General features: G+C 40.7%; 1 protein-coding gene across 1 annotated transcript; it reads left to right on the plus strand.

Annotated features, from left to right (window-relative positions):
* Positions 1-637: 637 nt before the first annotated feature.
* On the plus strand, positions 638-7,719 carry LOC307013312 (uncharacterized protein). Its single transcript, XM_079640662.1, has 5 exons — positions 638-748; positions 2,826-3,455; positions 4,987-5,317; positions 5,424-5,599; positions 6,179-7,719. Exons 1-5 carry the CDS (start codon positions 696-698, stop codon positions 6,408-6,410), a joined length of 1,422 nt encoding a protein of 473 aa, XP_079496788.1. The 5' UTR covers positions 638-695; the 3' UTR covers positions 6,411-7,719.
* The last annotated feature ends 15,003 nt before the right edge of the window (positions 7,720-22,722 follow it).

A 22,722-nucleotide genomic window follows, 5' to 3' on the forward strand; every position in this document is an offset into this window, starting at 1 on the left:
ATTTTTGATTATAATTATTGATGTATTTATGTGTTAATCAAGCTGGTTATGGTTAAATATATTGTAACTACTTTATTGAGTAGCTTGTGAATTTAGTCCATATTAGTCTTATTTGAGTGTTGATCATATTGTTTATCATTAATCTATACCTGGAACGTAACTAAAGGTACTACATAAATGCAGTGGTGTAAAGTAACTAAGTAGATATACTCAAGTACTGTACTTGAGTACCATTTTGAGACACTAGTACTTTACTTGAGTATTTCAATGTTGTGCTAATTTGTATTTCTACTCCACTATAATTTAGATGTAAATAGTATACTTTTACTCCACTACCTTTATTTTTGAAATATAATCAATACTTAAATAAGACTTCAATTACAGCTGGAGTAAATCCACAAGCCACCCTGCAGTATGCAAAGAAATAAAAAGATGCACCTTTACCAGCTTTGATAACACTTTGATATTTTGTACAAAAGCGGTGTGCGCGTGCGTGGCAGCAGGAAACCTCCCTGTTCGTTTTTTGGATTGGCTTTCAATGTTACTGGGACGCGATTTCCTGTTAGAGAGACACTGTTAGCCCCGCCCACCCCTACACAGGGGAGATAAGTAGGATGACCGATGAAAAAAGAAGAAACAGTGAGAGGAAGCAGATAAAGATGCAAGGAGGCTGAGGAGACACATGCAGGGAGAAAATGACATCCTTTATGGTCTTCACTTACGACTGGAGAAACACACTTCAGCTCTGGTGAGTCACTATGTTTGATAGTCTTCATATTAGCATTACAACTAATTAGAAATAAGCTTATTACATAATAACTTCCTCTCGAATAACGTGCGTTAAATTACGCTACATGTTTAATTTAAAGCCTTTTATATTATTGTTATATTCCTAAATGTCATAAGAAACATAACATTATAACATGTAGAGTGCAGGTTAAAAGTTGTTTTAGTGTATTTTGGCCGCTAAATGTTACTGGTTTGTGTTGTTCTTTTTTGTTTCCTGTAAATGCATTTTGAAATGATTTCATCGGAGATGAACGGTGTATCATTATACAATGGCCTACGGTAAGAAAGGGGTTTCAAATAATCTCCTCAAGCGGAAATAAACCAATACCACAGAATCATACTTCTCCATTGAACGAAAAGCCCTGCAAAGGTTTGCTCAAGTAATGGTAAACTATAAGTAACCAAATCAAGTATCAACAGTTGTCATACTGCAGATTGGCTACTGTCAGTGTTATAGCATAGTGGCATAATAAGCTATTTTTTTATACTACACTTTTTGAAATCATTACTTATTTTGTAAGAAAGGGTCATATCTAGAGGGATTATATGTTTGGTATGTGAAATATTAATTAATTAATTAATGTTTTGAGGTGTAGTTACTGATCCCTAAAGTAAAAACTGCATAACATGTTACTTCAAAAATAAATGTAAGTACATAGGGAGACCAGGGACAGTTGTAACACTGTTTGGGTTTTCCCCAATAAGTACAAAAACATTTAATAGCCATTTTGCTATATTATACATTCTCAATGTGTCAACTACTGAAACAATGTTTTAAAAATGTTTCTATGAAATAAGTACAGGTTGGAAAATGTATATATATTTTTTTAACTCAACTATTACAAGCTTCCCTGTACAGTAACACATGCCAGGGACGGTTGTAACATGTTAATAACGGTTACCTTTTTTCACACTACATGACAAAAAAGAGGGAAAGCTGTCAAATTCTAAGGCAACAAGATTGTAATGGGGTTTCACACATCCTCCAACAAACAATGAACAATGAACAGAACTTAAAACAGATTCTACCTCTTAGAGACCAAATTACATTACATTACATGTCACTTGTTAGAAGCTTTTATACAAAGCGACTTACTCAATACTGTGGGCAATCCCCACAGGAGCAATTTGGGGTGAAGTGTCTTGCCCAGGGACACAACAACATGCTGACTGCAGTGGGGTTTGAACCTGTGCTCCCCTGATCCGAACACCAACTCACTAGTCCACTGCGCCACACGCCTCTCTATAGGTGTGATAAAGACTTTAAATATGTGTTAATGTAGAGGCAGAGATACAAGGTGCCCACTTACATTACATCCGCATTGACACTTTAGCGCTTGATTGCTTTGTTCTAGAGCAGGGGTGTCAAACTCAAGGCCCGGGGGCCAAATCCGGCCCGCGACTTCATTTTATGTGGCCCCACAAGAGCTTGCAAAGAATATAATATATTATACGGTTACATGCTACTTTACAGAAGCACGTTGCCCATAAACGACATGTCCCACAATGCATCTCAAATTTGACTTTTTCTCAGAATTTGACTTTTTTTTGTCAAAATATGCCTTTTTTCTTAGAATTAGCCTTTTTCTCATAAATAGATTTTTTTCTTCAAAATGTCACTTCTTGCAATTATTTGCCCTAGACTTCTGCTTTCAGACGTAGTTAATTATGAAGTTATTACCCTATCCGATAATAATCCAATGCAGAGCCAATAATGTAATATATAATACATTATTTTATATATATTCAATATTTATATATGTCTTTTTATATAGTCTTGAAGTTACAACCGGCTCTTTGAGTGCAACCATAATGCTGATGTGGCCCATGTTGAAATTGAGTTTGACACCCCTGTTCTAGAGACTGTCTCACCTTTTAGTGGAAGACAGATAGAGAGTTCTGTTTCAAGCTGATTTCAACGTTTCACTCTTAGCTAATATGCTAAAAATGTGATTTCATTGATGGCTTAAAACATAATTGTGTTTTCTTTGTTCCCGCAAATGTGTAATCTGAACTGATTCCTCTTTCTGCCCCAGGTTGGGTTTCCTTTTCACCTCTGCCTGGATGGGAAAGGCAAAAGAAATAAAAGGGAAGTTACTCCTCCTCTTCATTGCTGCCTTTATCTTCCTCCTCAGCCTCAATGTGACAATACACAGGACGTACAAGGCTTTCCCAAAGCCGCTTTCTGCGTCCAAAATGTGCTCCCTGCAGATCTCTGAGCAGACCCTAACCCCCCTCAACAATACCAAGCACATTCTGGTGTCAGCCTACATGGACCAGAGAGTGAAGGGCTTGGATATACGCATCATCGGCATCTTTAAGATAGACTCCGTCCAACCCCTCTACTGTCTTTTCTGCTGTGCAGGGCGGTTTTCAAATGCAACTCCAACCACCATTTTAAAACACAATGACAGCTTTGGTTTTCCCTTCGTCACAACAGATGTCATGTGTGGAATTCCTAAGGGCTGCAGTGCTACACATGTCACTCTGTTGATGCAGCCTCACCTTGTTACAATACCTAACCAGACTTGGCTTCCAATTAGAAACCAGAAGACCGGTAGGGAGGAGGAGCAAAAATTACAGTTTAACTTCACAGTCTGCATCTCCAACCTGTTCGGAGATTACAACAATGTGCTTCAGTTTGCACAGACTCTGGAGATGTACAGGTTAGCAAAGCAACAACACCACAAGCCACTGAAAAAAAAATATATTGTGTGAATGGTGTGACCTTTGCAAAGGTACTGTAGCAGTGTCTCTGGATTGTACCGATGATTCTGGTTAGGTTAGGTTAAAGGGCCAGTTACCTTAAGGTTCAAGGGCTTTATTGTCATAAGCAAAGATGCTACAGTGTAGATATGGTAATTAGATCTTATGTCCCAAGCTCCTCCAACAATTCAACATATTATATATAGGACATAAAACAATAAAACAAATTAAAAAATAAAATAATAAAAATGGTGCATAAGAAACAGTAGAATAGAATAGTGCAGGTTATGTTGCAAGACCATTGTGCAAGTAATGCAGATGAAGTTAACTATGTCTGAATCTAAATAAGTATATATGTATAAATAAGGCAATAAGCTTAATAATGCAGAGAATGTTGTATGTGACCAAGTAAATGCAGAAGTCTATATACATGTAAATAAATTAATATATACAATGTTATGGTTGCTGCTAGTATAGCCTACAATTCAAACTAACTAGCATACATTTAGTGTAATGAGTTGAGTCTTATACAATGAGCTTTGACTGTCACATTACATATGTATACTGATGGTGGTATTGGGGTTGCTTTCCAGTTGCTACAGTAGCACCAACATTTGGCCTAGTTGCTGTAGCAACTCCAAGCTACCGCCTGGAGCCGCCCCTGGTGGTATCTGTAATGGAAACTTCTGGAGCATTGGATGGCAAACACTGAAGAACTTATTGGAAGTTAGGGCCAGAGGATTGACAAAGACATGCGTGCAGCCACAAGGAGACATAGCTCTTGCCCTAACCAATTCTGATCTCTCACCCAGTTCTATGTATTTAGCTGATTCTGAGAGAATAATCAACATTCTGCATAACAAGATAACACAGGAATAGCACTATAACACCTCTATCAGCTGAGGCTGGGCAGGAATAAGGACACAAAACACAGAGAGCACCCCAAGGTCGCAGGCCTGTGCTAAGCGAGGGCAAACTGATAAACTAGGTCCAAGTTATGCATGGGCCTAGGAAAATATATGCCCAACAGTATCCAGCATCCAGAGTCATGTATATGTTCGATTAACAATTAATGTATGAACATTTATAGATTCAAAACGTTTTTGTTAAAAAAGTTATATGAATTAATCTAAAAAGTGTTCTCGGACTCGCTGGCTTCGGCCAACGACTCCACTTTGAGAATCACTGTTGAAAGTAGTTTTATCCATCAAGTGTTTGCCTATTCCCAATTTGAAAAAACAAAAACAATGATGCACTGCTCAACGTTGATAAAACCAGAGATTTTATCATTACTTTACCTTCAAAATATGTATTAAAGGCACTATTATTAAAAACATGCTGCTGTTGTTTTTTAGGTCATACTAGTTTAGTAGCACTAGGGGTTACAATGTTGGATTGTTGGTTAGTCAGACACATTTGATTCATTAGATATAATTTATATTTGTAATTTGGTTGATCAAATAATGTGTCCATTGCCTTGCTTTGCTATAGGTTGCTTGGTGTGGACCGGGTGGTGATTTATAAAACCAGCTGCGGGCCAGAGCTGGACCGCCTGCTGCAGAGCTACAGCCAGGAGGGCTTCGTGGAGATGGTCCCGTGGCCCATTGACCGGTACCTGAACCCATCAAAGGGCTGGCTCTTCTCAAAGAGCGGGGGGGACGTTCACTACTACGGCCAGCTGACCACGCTCAATGAGTGCATTTACAGATCCATGGAGCGCTCGCGCTACGTGCTGTTAAACGACATTGATGAGATCATAATGCCGTACAAACACAACAACTTGATGTCTCTGATGGACACGCTCCAAAAGCAGCAGCCAAATGTATGGTTTTAGTCATGTGCAAGACAAATATTACATCAATATCCAAACAATAGAAGTATTTATTTATGTTTTCTCTCCATCACCCATGCTGTATGACATTCTGTAGACAGGAGTATTCCTCATTGAGAACCACATCTTCCCCAAGCACCATTTTGAGCCAAGCGGGAGGTTTCACCTGCCTCAGTGGAGCGACGTGCCGGGAATTAATATTCTGGAGCATATCTACAAGGAGGATCCCGACAGGAGTATATACCACCCGCACAAGATGATAGTTCAGCCAAGGTAGGCTGAATTTGTCAGACCAAAAGGTTACTCACTCAGGGCCCTCACTCCAAGCTTCTGGCTGAATAAATAATAAATGTGGTTATAGATCTTTTTTGTCAAACACTATTTAAGTTATTTATTGTAAAACACTTTTAATATTATTGTAAAACATCTACAAATGCTGTAAAATGATTTTGAACACTTACATCCCACACCACAATAGATGTGTAGAAGGTTGTCTATTGTTTGCACAATTAAAAAATATAAGAGAAAACACATAATATACAGTCCTGGTAGAGGCACAAAAACCTCATTGGCTTTTTTGGAGGCTCCACAAAATGCAAAATGTTATGGAAAACACAAGACTTATTTACAAGAAATTATCAAATTCAATAGTGATTGCAAACAATTAAAATAAAATATGATAAAAACAGCAATAAATTAACAAGTAGGCTACTTACAAAAAAGGGAATATGTGGTGGTGAAAAGTGTATGTATATGTAATGTGACTGTGCTTGTGTTCGTGAGGGGGATATTGATGTATTAAAAGGTATGGACAGAGAATCGCACTATAATTAACCGATGATTTCCTCACAGGTTGGTGGAGCAGACCTCGGTGCATGAAGTGATCAAGAAATTTGGAAAACGGTTCAAGGTTCCTATGGACGTTTGTCGGATCATTCATGTCCGCGTGGCACTGCGGGGGTCGTTAAAGTTTGAGCAGCTCCGTGAGGACAAACGGCTGTGGGACTTCCAAGAAAAACTGATTCTTAATGTGGACAAAGTCCTGAAGAGAGCGGGGCTGCTGGGCTCAGAGGGGCGGAGCTGATGGATTGGAAGGAGGACGGACACTTGAACAGATGAAAGTGACCCTTTAAATCCCAAAACATCCCGGTTAAATCTGTCATATGATATGACAACAATCTTAAGAGCGACGATTAAAAGTTGCTCTATCTTCGCTCTTAAGATTGTTGTTATTTTTGTTTTACTTGCTTGTAAGCGCTTTGAGCACCAGGAAAAGTATGGAGGCACAAGATTTAATTGAATGCTGCTCGGTTGTCAGCATTGCAATTTTTTTTAAGAACTCTAAATGCACTGTGTGACTAACTGGCTGCTAGCATTACATTTAATTGAGCTGACGCTTTTGTCCAGAACAACGCAGAAATTAACGCAATCAACCATGAAGATACAGATTTAGAAGCGCCAGAATGCTTTTTGGATCATTTTAAATGTGAATATTTTTTGATGATTCATTTTTAACTCGAGGGAGGTTTCTGATAAAATGCATCCGTCCAAATGGGATTCAAGAGTGACTCAAAAACCCTGCCCATCATATGAAGCAGTTTTTCAACTCTTAAGCTCAGGGGCCTGATTTATAAAGGGATATACGCTCAAAAAATGGCATGCGCCAGTTTCTACGCATTGTTTGCGATTTATAAAATACTAACTTGGCGGGAAAACGTGCGGTCCTCCACGCAAACTGTAACCCATGCGTACGCACTAAGCACACAAACAGGAGAGACGAGAAACTGCGACACCGTTGGCAGAAGGAAGAATGGAGAGAAATATGTGGAAATAATACCATAAATAAAATGCTACCTCTCATTTATCATATATGAAGAATTCATTTTCACAAATTGATTAAAGCCAATCTTAAAATGATTTAACAAACGCCTGTTTGAGACTCCTCAGTGCACACAAAAACATAACTTGGAGAAATAAATACGGATATCTTATTTAAAACCACCACGAATATGTTGTGTTAATGTTATGAAATGTTTTCTCATAAATGATGCGGTAAGCAGGAGGACAGAATTACGTCTAAAGAGATATAAACGAATGTGTGTGACCTGAGTAAGTCTGGTTTATGTAGGAAGAATACATTCAGTTTCAAAGGAAAATATTAATGTGGATGTTCTTCCTGTTCTGTTTTGGCAGGAAACACAATGTAGAAATATATATTACATGTAACAGCTGGATACATCTTATTTTCTCAGAAGTGCATTGTACAGAACGCACCTTAACGCTTCTGCTATGAACACCCCCAGTTCAGCCATGTGGGGAAACAATAAAGGCAGTATAATGTAGATTCACAAGCTTTCAGAAACAGCAAAAACGAAGTAAATTGACAGATGAAAGTTTGCATTTGTTTATTTATCATGACTCACTCTATTTGTGCTACATGTTGCTGTCTGAACTGATTCCTTACAGCAGGTGGAGACATTGGTCAGCTGTCTTTGTACAGGGTAAGGTGGTGTACAGTTGTGACATTTTCTTTAAAGTATGTATTACATTTTTCCTACTCAACACAGAACAAAACAGCTCAGACGTGAAACGACAAACACAATCAGTAGGTAGGAAAAATAAATGAAACATAGTGGATATGAAATACACCCTGAACCCTCGCCATTCTAACAGAGGGAGGCAACAGCAAATAAATCAATACATCATAGCAAGGTTACAGGAAAATTGATTTGCAGTAAAGAAGGCTTAGAGACGGGCTAAACCGGTTAAGGAGAGCCTTGTAATTTAGAAAATGACAGCGAAGACCAATATACGACAAGCAAGGGTCCCAAACATTACACACAGTGTCCACTGGGGAGTGAGGCGTGAGATGGATTCACTGGGGCTACACTCCATTATCTCAATCACTCACTATCGCACTCATTAGTGAAATTATTTATAATGCACTTGTCAATTATGTGCATCAAATCATGGCGTAGGGGTGACTAAAGTTCAATGGGAAGAGAAAAACAAATAGCTGAGAGACAGCCTTATTGAAGGCAGGCTCGACGAGATTGAAGAGATATAATGATATAAATGACAGAAAAAGAGGCAGCTTTTTTACTCAAAATCACCTACTTCCAAATAAAAATGTAATGTAACTACATATTTGCACTAGTTTGATTTGGAAGAACAAATTAAAGGACACTTGAAGGGTAATCTAGAATCTCAACTGAACCCCTATCCTAAAATCAACTCTTCAATTTAAATATGTGGGTCAGGCGCTTCTACAGTTGGGAAGATGGGAGATTTTGAGGTCTCCGTAGGCTAGGCCAGGCTTTTGAAGATCTGCAGTGTGAGGTTTGTTTTTGTGGAGGAGCAGGGGCCTGTGTGTGTCGAAGTTTGAATTTGTGTTTCCAAAAGTGCTGAATCGCTAAGAAGTGTTATGATGCCGGTGAAATGAGCTCACTCCTGAGATCTGCTCCCGCTCCTATAGGGATTCTAGACATGCTATTAATATCCAAGCCCATTACTTCTTTGTTTAAAGCCATTGTTTATGTGTGATGATAAATAATGATAGCAATCTCAGGTTTAAAAATAAAGAACACCTAAAAATATAAGTGTTGTGTCCAAGGCTTAATCCTAAAACATACAAGTGGTAAATAACTGGTGGATATAGAGGTATATTTATGGTTCCTATAGAATCTGATTGATTTTAAGTGATTCCCTTTGAAGTCAATTTAAAATGACAAATATTCAACGTCCCCAATTAAATTGTCAAGGAGTTATACTTGCGAAACTTCTCAGCATTGTCATTGTGAGCATATTAGCAAGTTTAATTTACCACTCCTGTTTAAAAGTACAGTCTCAAAGAGCTGCCATGGTTGTCGACTGTTTTTCGATAATTGTATGAATTAAACACTATACTTCAATAGCAACAATAGTTGAGGGATCCTGTTTCAAAATCTAGTTTTAAGACCTCAATGTGCGTAATTCATATTGCACTCACAGTGCACACATTCATAAATAAAGATGTGTTTAATCCAATAACAACAAGCTAACTCACAGGAAGCCTGGGGCCTGTGAGAATAGGAGTATTGGTTAATTTCTGGGCAAATAATGAAGCTTCCATTTATAGTTTGCTGCATGCTCTGTACTGTATGACAACTTGGAGACAGGCATACAGACAGGCACATAAGGGGCACAACAGAAAACAGTATTCCCTAAATTCCCTATACAGTATATGTTCAGTACAGTATGTGTAGTGGCTATTTGTCAACAACAATAAAACTTCAAAAGGCCACTGAGGCACCAGGTATAGTGGATCTTACGCAGATCATGAGTTGGTAATGAGTCCATTGTCCAGACAAGGCATCAACGTTTTTGTGGTATTTATTAGCTTCACCTTGGCAAGAACAATACAGCAAAAGGTGTTGAAATGTTTGCTGAACTCAGCCCTGATACTGTTAAAAAAAACATAGACCTTCCCGGTGCCCTCCGACTGCTGCTGTGCCCTGATTGACTTAAATAAACCCAGTTGTGTGCCCAAATTGACCCATCACCTTCAAAATAAAAGTATTTTAGCTGGAACACAACTTAACTTCAATAATATGGCTGTAAATTTATTTATTTATTTATTATTTAATATGTAAATTAATTAATTCTACAAAACAAAAAATAACAAATAAATACATTAAATAAATGTGAAAAATACTGAATAGCTTCCACATTCCGGACCCTAATTGTGAGAATCACAATTACCCTTATGTAAAACATATAAGGGAGCTATTCTCTCTATCCATGAGCCATAGTGTCTTCTGTTTCACCTTCTCTGTAGCCACTGAAAGATAAACAGATGGTAAGAAGACAGGATAGGAAGAGAAAATAGATAGAATTGTCCATGATCTTATTCTGTGGCCTCCACCAGCAGGCAGATCTTCGTCACAGGTCTCTCCAAGACGCTGGTTTTGGTTTGGATGCACACAGAGCGAACCAATCCTTTGGAGTCAGACTTGGTACTCACAACTCGACCCATCTTCCAGGATCCTCTTGGAGCTGTAGCATCGGCAATGATAAAAATATCTCCTGGGGAGAAGTTTCTTCTTGGGGCTGCCCATCTCTGTCTTTCTTGCATCACAAGTAAGTATTCAGATGTCCATCTTTTCCAAAACAACTCTGCGATATACTGTACTTGCTTCCATTTCCTTCTGATGTACAGGTCACTCTTTTCAAAGAGTCCAGGGGGAAAGATGGGTTTTCCCTTCAGCAGAAGAACATGGTTTGGGGTGAGGGCCTCGAGGTCATTAGGGTCATCAGACACTTTTGTGAGGGGTCTGTCGTTTAGTATCGCCTCTACTTCACAAAGCAGTGTCTGCAGGCCTTCATCATCCAAAACCTGTTGTCCAAGAACAGAGGTCAGTATACTCCTTACTGATCGAATGAGACGCTCCGAAACGCCACCTTGGTGTAAGGCTGTTGGCGTATTAAAGCTCCACTTAATTCCATCCTGAATTAGGGCATTCTGGATCTTTGCATTATTCAAAGCAGCAAGACTTTGCTTCAACTCCTTGTTTGCTCCAACAACATTTGTGCCGTTGTCCGATCTTAAACTTGACACAGGGCCTCTTCTGCAAATGAATCTCCTAAAGGCATTAATGCAAGAGTCTGTATCAAGGGAATGTGCCACCTCCAGGTGTACTGCACGGCTGGTCAGACAAGTGAAAATCACTCCATACCTTTTTAGAAGGCTTCTTCCTCTTTTCACTTCTATGGGGCCAAAATAATCAACTCCGACTGTAGTAAAAGGAGCCTTGTCTGGCACAACTCTCTTCAGGCAGGTCTGTCATTTTCTGTTCCCCAAGTTTTCCTCTGTGCCGTCTACACACCATGCATTCTGTAATGGTCTTTCTTGCAGCTGAATTGGCATTAATTATCCAATACCTCTGTCGAAGTCTGTACAACATGTGGTTCCTCCCAGCGTGTCCTAGTTGTTGATGAATATGACGTAAAATGAGCTGGGAAACATGCAGGACTTTGGAAAGAATAACAGGATGCTTTGTTTCTGATGGTAATGCAGTCTTGTGCAAACAACCACCAACTCTGAGAATGTCATCCTCCAGTATGGGGTCTAGCTTGTAGAGTGGACTGTCCTTGGAGACAATACTTGAGCCATGTTTGAGGGAGGCAATTTCACTTTTGAACCTGTGTTTCTGAACAAAATTAATGATTGCCTTCTCTGCTTCATCACAATCTTCTGAAGTCAAATGTTTTCCACCGAGTGTGGTTTTGAAGCTCTTAAGTTTCTGTTCAACTGTACTTTTAACTCCTGCATCCTTGTCACCTTCGGTAGCTTTAAGTTCCTTTTTCTTTTGACTCAGAAGCAACAGAAGTCTTTTAAGTTCAAGGAACCAGGCAACAGACATTTTAAGCTTCTTCCAAGATGAGAAGTAGTTGATGAGATGGTCTGTTGGATTTTCTGAATCCTTAACAATGGCATTCACTGCTGCTTCTTTTTTGACCTCCGGGTCATCAATGGGAATCACTGAATCCATTTCCAGTGTAGGCCACTCACTCTCAGGCAAATACAGGAATTCTGGGCCTTTAATCCATTTTCCATGTGTGAGAAGTTATTCGGCTCTTAATCCACGTGAGGCTTCATCAGCAGGATTGGCCTTGGAGCCCACATACTTCCACTGGTCAACATCTGTAGCTTCTCTGATCACAGTGACTCGGTTGGCAACAAATGTATGAAAACGTCTGGTTTCATTGGAGATGTATTTGAGGACAGTCGTCCAAAACACTGACTTCTCCAGTTGTCATTGTAGTTCCCTTTGAAGCATTCCATCCATTCTGACAGCGAGGACTGCCGCTGTGAGCTCCAAACGAGGAATAGTGATGTGCTTCAGAGGTGCAACTCTGGCCTTTCCAGCAAGAAATGAAACCTGCACCTTATTGCCACCTTCCAGTCTCAGGTACGACGCTGTACCATAACCAGCTTCACTGGCATCAGAACAATTATGGATTTGTGCTTTCACAGATGTTTTAAAGTTCAGGGTTTTTATACAGCGTTCCACCTTGAATACACTCATCCTTTGGAGGTCGCTCAGCCAATCAGACCACTGTTTGGAGAAGGAGGGGGAAATTTGTTCATCCCACTTCAGGTTTTGCCAGTAAAGCTCCTGCAACAGTAACTTGGCTGGCATTGTAAAAGGAGCCAAAAATCCTATAGGGTCATACAGAGAGCTGACCACCGACGAGATACCTCTCCTGGTCTGTGGGCGTGGCTGTAATGAAGTCCTAAGTTGAACTGGTCGGACTCCACGCACCATTGCAGTCCAAGTGCTCTTTCCATAGGCAGGTGATCTGTGTCCAAATCCAGCTCTTTCAACTCTGTTGCTCTGATGTCACCTGGGATTGACGTCAAGACACAACAGCTGGTTGTCACCCATTTTTGGAGGTTGAATCCTCCTTGACTACAGAGCAGAGCCAAATCCTTTACAAGCTTATTTGCATCTCCCTCCGAGGCTGTAGACTTCAGTTTTGATCACTTCAGGAGGGAAGTGAGCTGCATTGTCCTCTGCAGTTCGCCTCAAGGCATAATTGGCGCAGCTGGGGGATGAAACAGCTCCAAACAAGTGTACCCTTATTCGATATTCTGCTGGTTCCTGGTCAGTGTTGCCCTGAGGCCACCAAAGGAAGCGAACAAAGTTCACATGTTGATCAGGCACCCGCACCTGATGAAACATGGCCTGGATGTCAGCCATGACTGCGACAGGCTCTTTTCTGAAGCGAATGAGGACCCCCATAAGAGTGTTGGTGAGATCGGGGCCCTGCAAGAGCTGACAGTTCAGAGATGTTCCTTTGTATGAGGCTCCACAGTCATATACAACCCTCAGCTTTCCTTTGGTGGGGTGATGTACTCCATGGTGGGGAATGTACCACACTTTTCCCACATCTTGTTCCAGCTGTTCAATGGGTACAACTTCAGCATAACCTTGAACCAGCATATCATTGATGAATGAGGTGTACTCCTCTTTAAACTTGATGCTCTTTTCAAATTTCCTCTTCAGGCCTTGAAGTCGCTGCTCTGCAACACAGCGGTTATTTGGCAAGACCGGTTCCTCTTCTCTGAAAGGTAAGTCAATGTAATAATGTCCATTTTTCAGTTCTGTAGTACTTCTCATTATATTCATGAATTTAATGTCCTCTCTTGACATTTCCAATTGCCCCTCTGATATTTTTTCATTAAAATCATGGTTGTATTGCTTAATGAGCATCTCTTCCAGAAATTCCACAGATATGCAGTTTGTTGTGACAACAGAGCAGCCAGTCTTAACTCTGCCGTTACTTCCACTCCTAAATGGTCCATTAATGACCCAGCCGACTTTTGTTCTGATTGCGTATAGGCCTTCATCTTGGCTGTTGATCAGCTCCCATGGTTCCATCACTTTTGCTGCTTCAGTTCCGATGAGCAAATCCACATCTGCATTCAAGTCGTGCAGCTTTATGTTACTCAAGTAAGGCCATTTTCCCACATCATCCTGTCGTGGAATGTTCACACGTGACACTGGCATAACTCTTTGGGTTAAGACATTGGGCAATTCAATAAAATCATCCGTATCCATGCCAGACACTTCCAAGTGAGACAATACATTGGTACTCACAATTTTCTTTTGCCCCATTGTTTGCAATAGAATACTGGCTGGCTTGCCACTTAGCCCCAATCTCTTTGCAAGGCTATAAGTGCAAAAGGTACCGGAACTCCCTGGATCCAAAAATGCATAGGTCTGTACAACTCTGTCACTCATTTGGCTTTTCACTTGAACTGCAACAATTGAAAACACAGCATTGCACTCATCTCCGGCCCCTATATGGCCACATGTTTGAGACTGACCAGATGTTACACTCAGAAGGCTCACAGGTTCTTGTGCTTCATTAAAAAGGTGTACTTATACCCTTCTGCTCAATGTGAAGGACTGAAGGATGCTTTTGCTGACACACACTGCAATCGAATCGACTCCTGCAGTCTTTGCTTATGTGTCCCCGTTTCAAGCAACGAAAACAAATTCCATGCTCCTTTATGAAATGTATCTTGTCCTTTTGTGTCTTTAACTTAAACTGTGAGCATTTTCCAAGTAAGTGGCTGGTTTGTCGGGCAGAATAAACAGCATTTATTGTGACTTTGGGCAGAAAAGGATTTGATCTTATTATCCATGTAGCCTTTGTTTCTTTCTTTCATTAGAGTGACACCGGTGGCAAAGGTGCCCTGTTTCCTATGCCTTGGTTCACTGACAGTGGGGGGGTTTGTTGCAGCTGGTAAATTTTGAGTCCTGAATATTTCCAAACAGTGGGTCAGAGGCAATTCTAACTTGTTTTTCAACAAAGTTCACAAGGTCAATGAATAGTGCTCTGCAACCACGTCTCTCCTGCAAATCACATGCATGGCTCCTCCACTTCTCCCTCACCTTATAAGGAAGCTTCATCATGATGTTTCTGAGGTTTGATGGCATATCCAATTCATTCATGTGCATGATTCGCTGTGTTAAATTTGAGCATTCCCGTAAGAACAGAGAAAAGGATTTCAGTGATTTGACATCTTCTGCTTTAACCAGAGGCCAGCTATCAATTTTGTCCATATAAGCAGAAGCAATTTTTTGTATTCATTTCCAAAATGTTCAGCAAGCAGGGATTTGGCTCTTTGGTATCCTTGAACAGAGGGTAGGTGCTGACAACTTTTCACCAGGTCTCTTGGTTGCCCCCTGGTGAACTGCTCCAAGAAATGTAAACAATCACTTGCATTATCAGTTTTAACCTCAACACAATTTTCAAGGGATCTGATGAAAGAATGATACTGAAGAGGATCACCATCAAATGTGGGTATATTTCTCACTGGTAGGGAGGATGCTACATTTTGCTGTACTAACATTGTAGTGATGTCAGTTTGGCGTCGCATGATATTCACAATGTCATTTTGGGTGTCATTATTGCATGTCATATTCAAGGAGGATGCTCGTCCTGTCTGTTGAGCATCATGAACCACCTGTGTTGGTGCTTGAGTGTATAGTGGTCTGAGGTCCGTCTGTAACACTGCCATTTGTTTAGGCCTGACAGTTTGTGATGTGTCTTTAAACCTGATGGTCTGTGAGGTTTCCTTTGGTCTTACAGTGACAGCCTGGGCATTAGGGCGAAATTCATTTTGCATGTTATTTTTGTCATTTCTCTGTGGGACAAATTGATTAGCCTGAGGATTGAGTTGCCTTGTACTCTGAGCCTTGTTCCTTTCCAGATAAGAGTTCATTCCATCCCTTTTGGAGCTGCATTTTGAGCTAGTTTCCAGAACATTGATTTTGGCCTTAGTTGCAGCTAGCTCGGTCTCCAGAGCAAACTGTTCCTTTTCTTTGTTCCTCCTTTTCTTTTCTTAGTTCCTCCTCCTTTGCTTCCAACTGATGTTTCCTTTTTAAAGCCTTCATGCGCTCCACAATTGCTGCTTCATCAGCCTCTGCTTTTAGCCTGGCAGATACGGTGGATGATGTTTTAGATACATTAGTGTGTTTTGTGTTGCCTTTCCTTAGGACCTGAAATGTTAGAGGCACTGTCCTCCGGATTGATATCATCAATAACAGCACTTTGTTTAGTTTGAGTCTCAACATCAGTTTAAACATCAACATTGCTAACATCATTGTCATTATTTTCCACTTCATTGTCAACATTTTCATTTTATTCCACATGAGGGTGCCCAGCAGCAGACAACCAATCCTTTACAGACTCAGTGAAATTACAAAATGTCACCATTGTTGCATTGAAATATGTATTTTGTCTTTTGACCTCCTCCTCGGGCAAATCCATATCTATGAAAGACTCATGCATGTCCTTAGCGTCCTCATAACACTTGATGAAGTTGCACAAATGAGCTAGCACAGACTTCACATTGTCAGTAGATTTCATCCAGATACGTATTGGTTCAATGTATTTTTTTTGGCCTGCTTGAATTTTGCCGATCTATTTTCTTGGCACGTTTCTATGTAAAACGCCAAGCCTTTTGGGGTAAACTTGAGGCCACGTTTTAGAGGGGGCTCGGGCGGAGCAACATTCTCCACACTTGAAACATTTGAATCAACCACAGGCATTGTCTCGTTTGTCTCAACCAGCTGCTCCATATTGTCTGATTGAGTTCACACAGGCAATTATATTGACACTTCACGTCGGAGATTTACGAATAAATGTCTTTTCAAGTCCAACAACTCCCAATATTCATCAACATGTAGCGAAACAGTAATTCAGTCACTCCAAATAAATTTGCTTTTTTCCAATAAAGCTGACAGATTATCCTTCACATACTAATGTTATGTTGTTGTGGAGTAGGTTTGTGCAGCGTCCATTTAAGCCGTGGGTGGTCCTCTGTTCTCCAATCGTGTCTTTAACAGGCAATTCAAAGTTTCACAAAGTCAATGAGCATTGTCTCAGATCTCCAGATCAAATGCTGATGCGCCGGCGTCCATGTTCCTTTGTCCTTTGATCAGCATGATCATCTCCGTTTGAGCGTGGTGGTGATTCCAATCCAAACGTCCATGCAGTGCAAAAAAAAAAAAAAAAACAATAAAAGTGTCCGCTTCAATAAGGGAGGTTTTTTACTTTATGTAGTGGCTATTTGTCAACAACAATAAAACTTCAAAAGGCCACTGAGGCACCAGGTATAGTGGATCTTACGCAGATCATGAGTTGGTAATGAGTCCATTGTCCAGACAAGGCATCGACATTTTTGTGGTATTTATTAGCTTCACCTTGGCAAGAGCAATACAGCAAAAGGTGTTGAAATGTTTGCTGAACTCAGCCCTGCTACTGGTAAAAAACCATAGACCCTCCCGGTGCCCTCCGACTGCTGCTGTGCCCTGATTGACTTAAATAAACCCAGCTGTGTGCCCAAATTGACCCATCACCTTCAAAATAAAAGCATTTTAGCTGGAACACAACTTAACTTAAATAATATGGCTGTACATTTATTAATTCTACAAAACAAAAAATAACAAATAAATCCATTACATAAATGTGAAAAATACTGAATAGCTTCCACAGTATGTTATTCCCCAATATTCCAATCTGATTTGACTTTAATTGGGATTAAAATTAGACTATATACATGCATCATTCATATCAAAGATGGCTGTTTAAAATGGCCATCTGTCAGGATGAGAGCACCCAATACATCCTAACCAGAGCCAGACTGATGCAGCAACCGAATAAAAAAAAAAGGGTTAATGTTTGCTGTTTGGTGACATCTGCTGGAAGAAAATAACCCTCACTCATTTATTTTTAAAAGTTTGCATGATTTTGAAGGGGGGGGACTTTTACTTGTATTAAAGTAGTTTGAAGTTCTTGTATTATTACTTTGCCTATATGTTCTTCGGTATCTCCCCATGATATCAGACACAGTGGGGAATACCTCTATCTGATTGGCTGCTTATGACCTCGTGCCAAGGTAATCTCCCTCCACCTGTGCAGTTCCCAGACACACTTGCATTGTGGCTGTTTTTCCACATGTTGAAAAAACTTTGAGGTAATGCTCTTTATGGAGGTTGCTTTTACTTTACATGTTGCTGTTTAAGTAGCTTTAAAGTGAAATTCGTTTATCACTTTTCTATGAAAGACGAGCGAATCACTTTGGCAGGAAGTGTTGTCAACAGCGTGACGCCGGTAGAAATCTGCGACTTGTGTACTGTTTTGAAAATCCTACCATTTTTGTCTTGATACTGACACTTGTCGTATGAATCAGCATTTGTCTAGTACAGGCGTCGGCGACCCTCGAGCCGCATGCGGCCCTTTAAGACCTCTGCTCTGGCTCACTTGAGCCTAGACAAAAATAAGAAGGAAATAAAATAAAAGTATTTGTAGGATTATTTACATGTTCTTGCATGGTTAAAAATGTTTTGTATCTTGTATTTTGAGGTGATACTGTGACACATAAATAAAAAACAAAAATCAACTAAAATATGCGTCACATCCTGCTACGGTCCCGCGCTAGCGTCTTTTCTTGCAGGCGAATAACCTGATCCTCGGCTCGATGAGCGACCTATTGATAAATCAAAGAAAAGAAAAGTATCGGAGAAACACAGGATTTAATTCTGCGTGGACAGAGTTATATGTTTTCATAGCAAACGATGCTGGCTTACCGGTATGTTTGATATGTAGAGAGAAGTTGTCAAAGGTGCTGCAGCTTTTACGTATCGAGGAGAATTTAAACGGAAGAGGAAGACAGCTGACGATCTTTAGTCATAATTCAATGGGGTATGTAATTTATTTCAGAAAACACTTTTTGTTATATTCCATGGAATGCTCTTAACGTCCCGATAGCAATGAATATATTAAATGCTTTGACAATAAATACATACAAAAATGTATCTCTGGAAGCCGTAGTACTGTAAAAAGCACGACCAATCATTTGAGCCGCTCCGGCTAAAATAACTGGATGGCCTACCTGCCTGTCAGCCTTCCGTGCACAAACTTATCTTGTGCCCTCATTGGTCATGTGCGCGTTCATGTGTGTTGGAGGAGGGGCTCTGTAAGGAAGTCTGAAGGAAGAGGCAGATTTTTTTCCGGTTATGTATTTTCAAACACTCGAGCTGGTTTCTCCATTCTTAACTACCCTAAACTCTTTTTAGGGTGTAGGCAGAGCTATATGTTTTATTTATTTGAAAGTGGGCCCATTTTAATTATATTTTTTTTCCTTCAAATGTGCAGAGGACTCCCTAAGTGCTGTGTTTAATTTATTTTAAAGTAGGCCTGTGTATTATTTGTAATTCTCCTTATGGGAGTTCTTTGTTTCTTATTAGAGGTTAACAGTTTTATATAATGTAATAAATAGCCTAATAAAAGCAAAAAAAACGGTAGTTTTTGTCTGATATAACAATAAATACAACAAGCTATGAAATATGTTTTGCGGCTCCAGGGCAAAAAATGTTTGGGGAAAAAGGAGCAAAATGTCTCTTTTGGTCAAAAAGGTTGCGGACCCCTGGTCTAGCTGTCTGTATGGTGCGTCATTGACCTCCAAACGATGCGTTCAGTTTCACCGTGAGCACACAATCAAAGCAGAGAGAAATGGTCGTGGAGGGGTTTTGCAAAAAAGGAGGCACAGTTAACTAACATCTAAAACAGGGGTGGGGAACCTCCGGCCTCCGGGCCGTATACATTTGCACACATCTTGTGTCCATATCTTTCTGTTTTGGTCGTCATGCCATAACCGTGCACATGCATGCATGCGCGAGTCACGGTAAGATATCTGGATTAAGAGGTTGCTTTTTCTTTGAACAGCATGACAGAAAAGCTAAATGAATGGGCTGTGATTTTAGTTTTTTTTAAGCAGAGGTCAATAATTTGTACGGCTCTCGGAGGATGTTGAAAAAATTGAAATGGCCTTTGTTAGAGCACAAAAGCGTCAGCTAAATGAAATGTAATGTAATGTAAGATGATCGATGGCTATGCCAAATTTGCCTCTGAACCTTGACAAGTGCATGTTTCAGTCTTATCAATTAACAACAACCCCTCCGGTCACAGACATAAGACCAGCTGTTAAATATAGCTCTTCTGACCATAGCTGTCATGTGGGTATATATTAATGCTGCCCATTATTTGCTGCAATTTTCACCCATTTATTAATTATATGTTTTAAATTTGAGTGTTTCCTATCCCCTAAACCTCCAGGGATGTACACAGTTTAATACTGGCAACTTCTTATTATGGGAAATACGAAAACGTCTTTTTAAAACTACAATTCCCAGTAGAGACGTACCATAGAGCATGTTGCAAAACACACAATAGACAGCATGTGTAGTTCTGGGGACGGGGCGGGGTAGACCCGTTCAAATCCAGTTTTGGACAGTCTGCCGTGGTTCCATCCCATTTCAAAGTGTTGTTCGACGCTCGGCGTAACGCTCGGCACACACTCAAACATCCAAATACAGAGCTTGAGGACTACCACAGGGTTTGTCAAGCGAAGCGGAGAGAATACTTGTAAAATTCTCTAAAGCAACTACTATGAGCTGCTCCGATCCTCGGTCCTGCCGGACTCCAACTTATGTTTATTAATCAAACAAATAAATAAACACAGGGATAATTATGTGCTATTGTTGAGTAAATAATGTTAACTGTGTTCGTTATTCTCGCGTCCAGGAGAGAAGCTTTAAAAGTAAGTAGACCAATGGAGTCTCTGAGAAGGTTCAAATGGGTACTTTAATTAAAATGGCGCGGTAATGTTACAAGCAGAAGATGATTCAGAGAGAGGGATGTAAAAAGCTCCCTCTCTGTGGTCGGCCGAGCAGAAGAGAGCCTCCACACCTTTGTCTTTCCCGCTTGCTGGCTGTTCGCCCCTCCTCTCTGGGGGCTGTGGTGACGTAGGGGGTCCTCCCTCCTCCGATCTTCAATGTTCGTTGTTGCGCATCAGTGGCGCATTTAGGATTGTAGGAGATCAGAGTTGTTGGGGGGTGCAGGGGTAAAGTGCTATTTTTTTACAACTGGGGGGTTGACCGAACATCCTTTTACGGGGGTCGTCCCCTCCTTTAGGGGGGTCCGGGGGCATGCTCCCCCGGGAAGATTTTTTTTTAAATATTGAAGTTAAAAGCATCAATCTGGTGCACTTTGAGAGCAACATTAACCCTACCTTAATAATACCTTAAAGCGGACAAAAGGCACTGGAGAACAGTTATTCATTAACATCCTTTAAAGACCCAGTGAAGTGTGCGCCTGTGCATGATCTGTTATGCTAATATGTATAGTAATGACCAAAATTGTCCATTGGAACCCATATCAAAAGATGTTGGAATAGCAATGAATTTGACGAGTTTTGAGTTTGCCGCCTGGAAATCCGCAGTTGACCTCCGCCTTCGTGGGCGTGGCTTGCGATCTACTGCGTGACGTCACGAGATGGTCGCCGCCGAAGTGTTTACATTCATCACAGTTTATTGTTGCTCTGTTTCAAAGTCGAATTTATCAAAGTTTTTGAGCGAGTATTTTACTGGAAAGTGTGTCGGAGTCGACTGGAAGTGATTGCCAATCGAGAAAACCTGACAATGGAGGCGACAGTGAAGAAAACGGGAGGAAAAACACACGGGAAGCGATGCATTGCCGCTGGCTGTAGTAATGTCAAGTCTGCCGAAGTGGCGATGTTTCTGTTCAAGAGTCACGTTTCTGAATCGGACACTCTGAGTGGATGCAGTCACAGCCAATCGGAGTCTGATTCAGAGGGTTGCCTGTCAGTTCTGTTGCCTGTCAGTTCCGTTGCTATGGTTCCGTTGTTAAGTGTACCGAAACGAGAGCCGGTATAATTCCAAAACAATATAAAAATTGGAATACGTTATTTTAGTGTCTTAAAGGTAGACTGAGTTATGAAGGGTTAACGTTACATATTAGGATAATTTTTAGTCATGTTCTGTATACATACTAACATATACGGGTATAATTAGTGTGGTTACTCCATGTTTACTAGCTATAACATTAACATTACATCACTCTTTTTCACTTCTTACTCAGTCAGCCAGAGTGCAGATATCACCATTAGATTCAAAAACCTGAAACATCATCCATTTCTTCACTGCTGGTGATGACATGGTTGTCAGCTGCCGATACTACTGCTGCTGCTGCAGCTTGTGGCGCCTTTTTCAATGAAAATAACTTTCTAATATCCATAACTTTATAGACCAGGGGTTGGCAACCCCTGGCACGCGGCACCGTAACCAGTGGCACACTAGGAATAAGTGTGCAAAATATTTAAATTGTATTTTCGGATCCTGAACGAGACCGCCGCCAGAGCGCGTCTCCCCGTTACCTGCAGAAGGAAGCCATGCACGCAACGCAGCCCCGCTCTCTTTATCTCCTGGTGACTTTCTGCCGCTTTCCTCCGTGGTGCAATGCTGATCGTTTCACCACGGAGGAAAGCACTTTGTTGAGGTTTAGGATGGCAGCTTATTCTTACGCTGCACTCTGAGAGAAATATTGGAGACGGAGACGATGAACTGTTTAGCCCTTGAGCATGATTTATTCCTCTGCTTCACAGGTGATTCCTTTGCTCAGCCGAGCTAACTTAGTACAGAATAGACACAATCTCTCTATACATACAATAACTGAGGACATACAGTATGTAAACATTTCCCTTAACACACTTCACTAATTGCAGTACCCATAAGGAGCAGTACAAATGCCGCAGTTTTTGCGTGGCTGTGTATTTAGTTGAAAGCCCAGTGGCGATCTGCTCATCTCTCATCGAAATAATGTGCTACAAAGGGGCGGACTGACCATCTGTGTGTTGAACTTTCCTGTCGGCTCCCAGACTGTAGTCGAGGAGGGCAGAAGCAACAAGCTTCAGGTTCAACAACCCACTTTAGCTTAAATGAGTGGAGAGAGGCGAGCACTTCTTGGGAGGCCATTGCATT

Source organism: Notothenia rossii, assembly GCF_949606895.1.
Source record: "Notothenia rossii genome assembly, chromosome: 7".
Classification (NCBI taxonomy): Eukaryota; Metazoa; Chordata; class Actinopteri; order Perciformes; family Nototheniidae; genus Notothenia; species Notothenia rossii.